We start from the raw sequence: 10427 nt of genomic DNA on the forward strand, positions 1-10427 counted from the left end.
GCCTAGCTTATTACAATACTGTCCTAATTGGTCTTCCTGTCTCAAGCCTCTCACCACTCAGGTCCATCCTATACACTGCTGCCAAAATTATTTTTGTTAAGTGCAGATCTGACTATGTAACGTCTCTGCTCAATAAACTTCTGTGGCTTTCTACTGCCTCTAGGATAAAATATAAACTCATCTGATTAGCTTCAAAGGCCAAACCTAGTAGCAACCTAACTTACCACCACCACTGGATACTATTTTCCCTCCAATACTCTGTGATCCAGCCAAATTGATTTCCTTCTGTTCCTTACATAAAACATTCCATTGACTGTCTATACGTCTTTGCACTGGTCATTCTCTGTGCCTGGAATGCGTTTCCTCCTTACTTTTGCCTTACAGAATCCCCCTTTTTTTTTAAAAAATGCGACGCAGGCACTATCTTCTGCATGAAGTCATTCTTGATCTCCCCAGTCACCTGTGTCCCTCCCTCTCAAACGTTTGTAATTGTTGTGGTTGTTGTTCAATCATTTCAGTCGTGTCTGACTCTTCATGACCCCATTTGGGGTTTTCTTGGCAAAGACACCGGAGTGGTTTGCCATTGCCTTCTCCACCTCATTTTACAGATGAGGAAACTGAGGCAAAGAGGGTTAAGTGACTTGTCCAGGGTCACCCAGCTAGTAAGTGTCTGAGGCCAGATTTGAACTCAGGTCTTTCGGACTCCAGGTCTGGCCCTCTATCCACTGTGTTACCTAGCTGCTCCCCCTCTCAAACTACTTTTTATTTACTATTTTGTACATATTAGCATTTATTAACTTCACATTTATGACATATATAAGCATACTTGTCTTCTCCATTATAATGTATGCTTCTTTTCATTAGGGATTATTTTCTTTGTAGTAGCACTCCTAACATCTGGAACACTGCACATAGCAGTTGCTTAAGAAATACCTGTGGACTGATTAACCAAATTTGATGTTCTATCATACATCTACCTTACATGGCAGAAACCATCTTCCATGCCTGAGCTCCTCATCTCTATCAAAATCCTTATCTTACTTAATGACTTAATTTAGGTGCCAATTATTCCTTCAAGCCTGTTTTGAATCCTTCAATTGTTAATGTTCTCTCTCCCTCAAATTACTTTGTATTTATTTATCTGTTTACATGTCGTATTTTGCCCCCAGGATAATGTAAAATCTTTTAAGAAAGGAAGTGTTCATTTTTGTCTCTTTATACAGGTGAACTAACCCAGTACTCTGTTCATATTAGGCACTTAATGGTAGCTGAAATTAAAAACAAAAGGAAAATAATCTTACCCACAATCATTAACAACAGGATCCCTATTCCGTATAATTTAGTTGAAATTTTATCCAAAAAGGAAACCTCTATAGCTGAGAAATGAGTGAGGACCAAGTGACCAATTAGCAAATCAGAGAATTCATCTCTAGATTCAAAAAGTTTATTAGGAGAGACACAATTTCTTCAACTATAAGACGGACATACTACTCACTATGAAACACTTTAGCAAATATCAAGAGTTACATGATTCATTTTAACAAGACAACAATAAGTGTGTGTGTGTGTGTGTGTGCATGTGTGTGTAATAGAGAGAGAACGAATGTATCTGAACACTAAAATTACTCACCTTAAAAAAAAAAGGGACATAGAAGAAAATAGTTAAGGAAAAATATGCAGAATTGAATAGACAAAGGAGAAAACATAAAGGGAATATATTTTAACATAAAATTTTCCATACAACTGTGGGAAATGAAGGGTGGAAGTAAATGGGGTAAAACAATGGAAGAAAAGAGCATAAAGAAGAAAATGTAAAGCCTGTAGAAATAAATTAAAGGATGCTTGAGGTCCATGACTTTCTAGTGACAAAAAGATTATGATTTATAAAAACAAAAGGCCAATGTGAGTAAAATTATAAAGGAAAAAATAAAAGGAAGATGTATTCACAGTATTTTGAATTAGTGATAAGAATTAGGCAGAGCACAGAAAAGGAAATGGTAGCAAATAAGAAAAAAATATTCCACTTTTTATAAAGTGAATGATGAAACCAACTGAAAAGAAATCATAAAGCAATAAAGAGCTACCCACAGCCTTTAAAGATGAAAAATTTAAAACACTAAGAAAAGAAATTGATATCGCTCAGTTAATTGTTTTGTAAGTAGTGTAATAAAAAGAAAGATAGCCTTCTAGTCAGGAGGCCCGATTTGAATCTTACATCTAAACTTTCTAAATATGAGCATGGACAAATCACTTCTCTGCCTCAGTATCCACATTTATAAAAGAAAAATAATTTTATTTATATTGCCACTTTACAGGGTTATTGTACGTAAAGAATTCTGTAAATCCTTCAAGTACTACCCAAATGAGGATTATTATTGTATTAGAAAAAGGAATTATATTTTTAGACCAAGAATTAATCTAAATCACGGTTGCCAAAATGCATTATTAAGGAAATATAGGACAGACACAAGCAATTTAAGTTTTTTGGTGTTGTTTTTTTTTTATAGACTTATTTTATTTTTTTAGGCAATTGGCGTTAAGTGACTTGCCCAGGCTCACACAGCTAGTTAAGTGTCATGTGTTTGGTCTGAGGCCAGAGTTGAACTCAGGTCTTCCTGACTTCAGGGCCGGTGCTCTATCCACTGAGCAACCTAGCTGCCCCAGCAATTTAAGTTTTGACAAACAGAATCTGTTCCACATATTATTACTCTTAACTGAGACTGCTTTGAGTACATGTTTACAAAGTACAGCTTGAAAGCACTGACAGCAAAATGATCCTGGAAACTTTAACGGCTTGGGAAGAACATGAGAAGAGAAACACATAAATATGGTGAGGTGGTGGTGAAGGGAAAGGAGAACAAGCATTATTAAGCTCCTGTTCTGTGCCAGTGCCAGACACTATACTGAGCACTTTATAATTATTGTCTCATTTGATCTTTACAACCCTGGGAGGCAGGTACTATTTTTATTCCCATTTAACAGTTGAGGAAACTGAAGAAGACATAGATGAAGTGACTTGCCCAGGGTCATACAGCTACTAAGTGTCTGAACATTGATTTGAACTCAAGTCTTCCTGACTCCAGGCCCAACACTCTAGCTACTCTATCCCAGCTGCCTCTACCTAAGTTGTATTCTGAAGGCTTCTATGAACACAACTCCATGAATTTCATTGCCTGTTTTTTTTTTTCCTAGATTCATGATGGCTTGAACATCATTACCCCACAAGTGTAGTCTGGATTCTTTTCTTCTACTTTTCCCTCAATAAAACTCATCTGTAACTTTTCTGCTTATTCATTCATAGCCTTTAAACAGATTAAACAAGAAATACACAAAAAGACAGATGTTTTTCATGGGTGGGCTATAGGGCATTCTACAATACCATAAAAGCTGAAAACAAAAATGTGACAAATTCTACTATCTTGAAGAAACTGAGGTTTTGCCAAAAAGCAAAAAGTAAATTCTGTTATTATTGTGATTATGTTCAAAAAGAGGCTATGAGTTGCAATAGGAAACCCATTTCCCAAGTTTCCCACATTTTGCCCAATTTCTGATATTAACAATAGCCATGATAATGATCTTTCCTTCATTCTTGACTCATCCTCTGTCACAGCCATGTATCTCTGCCTCCATACCATCACTACTCACAAAGCCATCCCCTTAATTCAGGTCCTCTCTCCTCTCACCAAGACTCTTGCCATGGCCTTCCCAACTGCTCCCTGTCTCAGTGCATCAACAAGCATTTATTAAGCACTCACTATGTGCCAGGCTGTGTTCATAATACTCACTATGCTAAACAATGGTTATACAAAGAAGGGCAAGAAACAGCCCCTGCCATCAAGGAGCTTACATTGTAATGAAAGAGACAAACATGAAAATAATTAGGATTTATGCAGAGTAGATGAAGGTTAATTTGATAGGGGAAGGCATTAGCAGCTAAGGAGGTCAAGAAGGGCTTCTTGTGGAAGATGACTTCTTGTGGAAAACTAAGATACATGAGTGATGTTTTCAAGGCAATGTAAGTAGGCTAATGCAGTGTAACAGTGGAGTGCGAGGAGAGGAATAAAGTATAAGAAGGTTGACATGTTTTGACCTAAAGGTGATAAGGAGCCATTGGAGTTCAGAGAGTGGGGTTTGGGGATGAGGAGGGCTGTTTCATGGTCAGATCTATGTTTTAGGAAAATCACCTTGACAGGTGAGTGGAGGATGGGTTACAAGGTAGAAAGAAGAGGAAGGTAGTCTAGCTGAGAAGAGATGACAGCCTCAACTAGGGTTGTGACAGTATGAGTGGCAAGACTATAAGAGAGACGATGTAAAGGTAGAAATGCCAAGATATGGCAAAAGATGGGATATGCAGAGTGAATAAGAATAGAGGATGGCACCATGGCTATGAGGAGACAAACTGGAGGATACTGAGTGTGTACTGCTTTCTCAAGGAGTTTAGACACAAAGGAGAAGAGAACAAAAGCTAGCAAGGATGGTTGGGTCAAGTTGAGATTTTCTAAGGACGGAGGAGAAATAGGATACTTGTAGGCAGCAGGGAAGGACACAAAACAGGGTGAGAGAGTAGGGATAATAGTGAGGCCAATTTGCTAGAGAAATAAAGAGAGAATGAGGTCAAGGGTGAACCCAGAGGGGTCTGCCTCTTCATCTAAGACCAGAGTAAAGGAGGAGATAGCAGAGAGGGATGTCCGAGCAATGAGATATGAGGAAGAGAGAAGGGAGAACGCACAGTAATTTTTTCAGTAAATGTAGGAAGTGAGATGTCCTTGGCTTGGACTAGGGTTGTGGGAGTTGGTACAATGGTACAGTTGAAGACTTCAGGAGACATGTGAGGATTTGGACTAGTCACTGCAGAGAGTAGAAAGCAAATCAGTTAAGGTCACCTTAATAAAAAAGTAGAATGCTAGCCTTGAAGGAGTGAGGACCCAAGTGAGATTATAAACATTAAATGTGTAATGGGCCCAGGAAGCACTGTTTCATGATTTCCTCAAGCCCTGTTCAGCAGCACATGAATATGTTTGAGGAAGCACATGAAAATGGCTCAGGAAGAGTGACAATGGGAAGCAAGGAGTACTCAACTCTCAGATCGCAATTAGTGAATCTGAAAATAAGAGAGAAAATCATGTCTGGAAACACTAGAGGGGGAAATGGTATCATCAGTAGAAAGTCATATATCAGTGAGGGTCAGAAGAATGAGAAACAAAGAGGTTTACAATGAAAAGAAGCTCCAGAGGGCATAGTGGAAAGCACATGTATAGTTGAAGGAGTACCTTGTTAACAGTTGAGGCTAGGGAATGGGGTTTGTATGTCAGCAGGCAGGGCTCAGGATCACTGGGATGGGATGAATAAAAGAGGAGAGGAGTATGTTAACCATTTAGCAGTGAGTCCAGGCAGAGTATGGATATTAGATTTTCCCAATCCCTTGTCAATCATACCTGACAGCTTGGTAAATCTCCCCCAAAAAGGTGATGTTGAAGAAGGCTGGTGATCCTGAGAAAAGGTAAGCAGAACTGCTGTAAATATCTTTCTATGTTATCAGGAGACCAGGCAACCTAAAGTAGAAAAAAAATATTTTTAATTAGAAAATTTACTTGGTAATATAGGGGGCGGGGACAGGGAAGAGGTTCTGACTGTGATTTCACTGGTGTAGAGAACTCCCAGTGCGGAAACTCCTTTCACTGATGCAGATCAGCAAGTCACCTGCAACTTACAGTCTTATTTAGAAAGTGCTTGAGGCACAGAGAAGTTAAGAAACTGGTCACATACATAGTATAACTCAGACACATAATATATCTCATGAAATAAAATGTGGTAACAAAAATCCAACTGTTTGACTACTGTGAGTGATATTTTAAATCTATGGAAAATGCGTACCATTCCAAGTTCTTCAGTTTCTCCTTCAAGGTACAGTTTCCCTTTAGACAGTTCACTTATCACAAGGCTCAGTAAAACCTCCCAAGACTTTTCAGCATTGCATGTATTCTAGAAGAAATAAAAATAAAGTATTAATTGAACTAGTCATTATAATTTGAGTCATAAAATTTGCACTGCACTGATCGTTGTTTTCAGTAGAGTAGAACTGTGACTGCACTTTTATTTTAAACAAATTAACTTCCCTTTCTTGAAAACTGGATCACACACAAGATATGCTATATTTAAAATAAAACTGAGAAGGGAATGCTGCAAGTCAAATATTCTATTTCACTCTAATTAAATAAAACATACACATAATATAGATAATTAGTATAAATAGCTCAGCTTTAAATAAATCTGTTGTATGTTAATATTTATTTTATAAGTAGAGAAAATAGAACTGTAATTTGTAAATTTAAATGCTAGCAATATAGTTATTGCACATATGCAATACATATTTTTATAATTTTAGGGCTACAGAGGATAAGTATAAATTGGGTAGGAAATAAGTGAATCACTGTTGTACAAACAAAAAGACACTATAAAACAATACAAAACCAGAATGTAAATAATGAATAACTATCACTGATTTTTCTTCCTCTTCCTTCAAGCTATATTATTTTGCCCCTCTTTATAGTCTGCCTTATATTGTGTACTATTGTCTCATATATATTATGTATTATCCTCACAATTAAAACACTTTGATCATCGTTCATGTTGCACACTTCTTCTTCTAACCCCCATAGCACAGAATACATTATTAATGTTCAATAAATTTCTGTTGATTACTGAAACTTACTCAGTACTGGATTTTGTAGATATTAGTTATCATCCTACTGGAACCTTGCCAGTTTAATCCTCATTTGAAATTTCCTTCTATTAAACCTGGAAATACAGTTTGGAGCCAGGTTGTGAAGGGCTTTAAATCACAGAGAAGTTTGTCTTTGATCGAGCCACTGGAGCTCATTTAGCAGAGGAGCATCATCACAACTGATATCATTGTTATCATTCTGAACTATGTATTAAAAGAGGGATCAAACTCGAGGCAGGAAGACCAATTAGAAGGCTTTTGTAACAGTTCAGAAAAAATCTGATGATATCCTATGCAGGGCAGGGAAGATGTGACTGGAGAGTAGGAGATAAATTTGAGTGATGTTAGGGAAACAGAATTGAGAAGATTGGGAGATGAGTGGAAATGGGAAATGAGGAAGAATAAAGATTTAACAATGACTTACAGAGTATAAACCTGGGTAACTGAAAGCATGGTGGTGTTCTTAAAAGAAACAGTTTGAAAGACAGATAGGTTTATGAGAAAAGATAAGTTCTGTTTTGAACACCTTGAATCTGAAATGCCTAAGGGATACCCAATTCAAAATGTCCAATAAGTAAGTGATGATGCAAGGCTGGAGCTCAGAAGACACCAGAGTCAGAAATTAAGATCTGAGAGTAACTGGTGTAAAGACTGAATCTGTGGGAAATGATGAGGTCACCAAGTGAGATTCTGGAGAGAAAAGAAGACAGCTCAGATAGCACCTTGCTGTATAATCACAGTTAAAGGGTGAGATATGAATGATGACCCAGCAAAGGAGAACTAGAAGAAACAATCAGATAGAGAGGAATAGAAGCAAGACAGAGAAGTATTACAAAAACCCAGAGAGGAGAAAGTATATAGGATGAAAAGCTGGTCAACAGTGTCAAATGCTGCAGAGGAAGGCCAAGGAAGAGGAATGACCACCAGTTCTGACAATTAAGAGGTCATTGTTAACTCTGGAGAGAGACTGCAAAGGGCTAAGAAAGGAGTGAGGAGTGAAAGTACAAACACTGAATTTAGACAGTTTTCTTCTCTAACAGTTTGGCTGAGAAAGGGAAGAGAAAGAGAAGACAAGAGCCTGAGGGGATGGTAAGGTTTAGTGAGGGCTTTTTAGGGATGGAGGAAACTTGGGCATGTTTGTAGGTAGCAGGGAAAGAACCAGTAGATAAAGAGAGACTGAAGACTGAGGATAAGGAGGGAAATGATTTCCAGGGCTAACTCCAGGAGAATGTAGAAGAGTATATGACCAAGAGTAGAAAAAATGGTAAACTGAAGGATATTTTTTTCACTTTTGGGGGGGGCAAAATAACTAATATGGAAACGTTTTACATGACTTCAATGTATGACGGTTTTATACTGCTTGCCTTTTCATTGGGTGGGGGTGGAACTACAAGGATGAGAGAATTTGGAACCCAGAATTTAAAAATTAGTGCTAAAAAACTTTTTTAAAAAGGAAAAAGGGCTGGCCTTAGCAAGGAAAAGGGACACCACTTCATAAACACTATGGAGGGGAGAAAGGGTTCAAGGGGTTCTAAGGTGTAGAGAAAGAAATAAAAGGTTGCTCAGGGTGAATGTTATCTATTTGTCTATACACAATGAGGCAAAGTTCTCCTTGAAGATACTGGGGAAAATTGATAGTGATAACTGCAGCTCTGCCTGGTTTCAACTCCACTGAACAAGATAGCCCTCCCAAGATAAGCTCATCACTTCTAATTTCATCAAAAAGTTGGTAACTCAAGCCTCAACTACTTTCCTCAGTCTCCTGAGAGTCTGCTGCAGAGTGGAGTACCAAACTTCACCCAAAGCCTTCCTTTATAAAAAGGGGGCAGAATTTGGACTCTAAGCTCACTCCCCTTTGCATCTGTACCTCAGCCTGGTTTCTGCTCTACGGAAGAAGATGGCTGGCTACCCTCTGTTTTCATCCTCTCCCTCTGCTTCTCATCTCCCATCCCCTAACCCCCAACTTTTCAGTGTCCTTTTGTGTAAGCTCCTTGAGAGCAGGACCTGTCTTTTTATTTGTATCCCCAGTGCTTAGCATAGTGCCCAACACATAGCAGGCATTTAATATATATTTATTGAATTGAATGGAAGTTGCTTTGCAGATTTAGGCTTGATTTAAGGAAAAACTTCTTAAGAATTAGAGCTATCCAAAAAAGTAAAGAGCTACCTGAGCTCCACTTCACTAAGGACCACTATAACATCAATGTTGTAGAAGGGATTCAGGCATAATTTGGACTAGCTGGTCTCTGAATTCCCTTCTAACTCTGAGATTTTGAGATGAGTGTTTGCCCAGGCTACAGAAATAGCCTCCCAATTAGTTTGTACACTTTTATGATAGGATCATAGATTGAGAGTTCAAAGGGATACAAAAGAATAGCGAGTCCAACCCACCTCCCTCGCTTTACATATAAGAAAATCAAGGCTCAGAGAAAGTATGTGATTTACTCAAGGTCACATATGTAGCAGGCCAGGATTCCACACAAGTAAATGGCAGGGCCAAGATTCAAACTCAGGTCATTTGCCTCCAAATTCAGCACTTTTCCACTGCACTATAATGCCTCCCCATTCTCAATCTGTCTTTAACACTACTGTCAAATTCCTAAATGTACAGTTCTGATTGTGTTAATTTAATGCTCAAAAGCCTTTAACAGAATCACACTGGCTGAAGATTAAAATGCCTAAAACCTTAGGTAGAGAAAACATGTTTCTAGAATGTTCTCTTCTCTCTTCTCACTTCTCATTCTCAAATCTCAACCTGTTGAAGTCTTATGCATCCCCCCTCAAGGTAACACTCAAATGTTAACTCCTATTCCAAAGGCTTTCATGATCCTTTTAAGCTAGAAATTATCTTTCCTCTGAATTCTCATAGAACTTTGTTTAAATTTCTTAGCAATTATATTCTATTTTATATTATAGTTATTTGTGAACATATCTTATTTCTATTAGATTAAGTCTCCTATTAGATTAAGTCCCTTGATGTTTTGTCTCTGTAGCTCCTATCTGTACTTAGCATAGTGGCTTTCCTATAACAGGCAATTAATAAATGTTTCCCAAATTTGAATTTGTTAAATAAAGGGGTAACAGCAAGTCCAGTAATAGAATATAATTTGAATCTACTGGAAAGTTAATTTAATTGGTAGGATTAAGTTTCATAATCGTTCACACTAACAGGACCATATAAGATAATTACTATTCATGCCCTGATTTCACGAACTACTTTTGTCAATGAAATGTGAAAATCCAGGTCCCTTTACTTAATGTTGCAAAAATTATATTGTTTGAGATTTAGTATCTACAGATGAGAGACAAATACACACCAAATATTCTGTTTTGGCAGAGATGAGGGAGTACTTTTATTTTCTTGAGCTATCTATTTCTCCAAACCATTTTGTTTGCATTCAAGAATATTACATTATTATTGCTACAAGGTCTTGACTGGGAGCCAAAGAGATGCACAATGAGTTGACTACCAAAATGGAAAAAAAAGTTTTTAAAAGTAATAGTCGACAGTCATTTATTAAGCATTTACTATGTGCCAAGCACCATGCTAACTGCTAAAGACAGAAAAGACAAAAACAGTCCCTTCTTTTAAGGAGCTGTATTCTATGAAAGAAGATAACCTGTGTCACAGTCTATATCTGTGTACATGACAAGTGTATGTATGTATGTATGTATGTATGTATGTATGTATGTATGTATGTAT

General features: G+C 37.5%; 1 protein-coding gene across 3 annotated transcripts in view; it reads right to left on the reverse strand.

The window, feature by feature from the left end:
- Positions 1–10427, reverse strand: part of UBR3 (ubiquitin protein ligase E3 component n-recognin 3) — a 309463-nt gene that overhangs the window by 16773 nt on the left and 282263 nt on the right. For all 3 annotated transcript variants that reach the window (XM_027865976.1, XM_027865977.1, XM_027865975.1), the window contains exons 34-35: positions 5875–5982; positions 5436–5552 (exon numbers count right to left, since the gene is read on the reverse strand). In XM_027865976.1, coding sequence (XP_027721777.1) covers positions 5436–5552; positions 5875–5982 — 225 coding nt within the window. The remainder of the gene's footprint in view (positions 1–5435; positions 5553–5874; positions 5983–10427) is intronic.

Source organism: Vombatus ursinus, unplaced genomic scaffold, assembly GCF_900497805.2.
Source record: "Vombatus ursinus unplaced genomic scaffold, bare-nosed wombat genome assembly UNPS02014779.1, whole genome shotgun sequence".
Classification (NCBI taxonomy): domain Eukaryota; kingdom Metazoa; phylum Chordata; class Mammalia; order Diprotodontia; family Vombatidae; genus Vombatus; species Vombatus ursinus.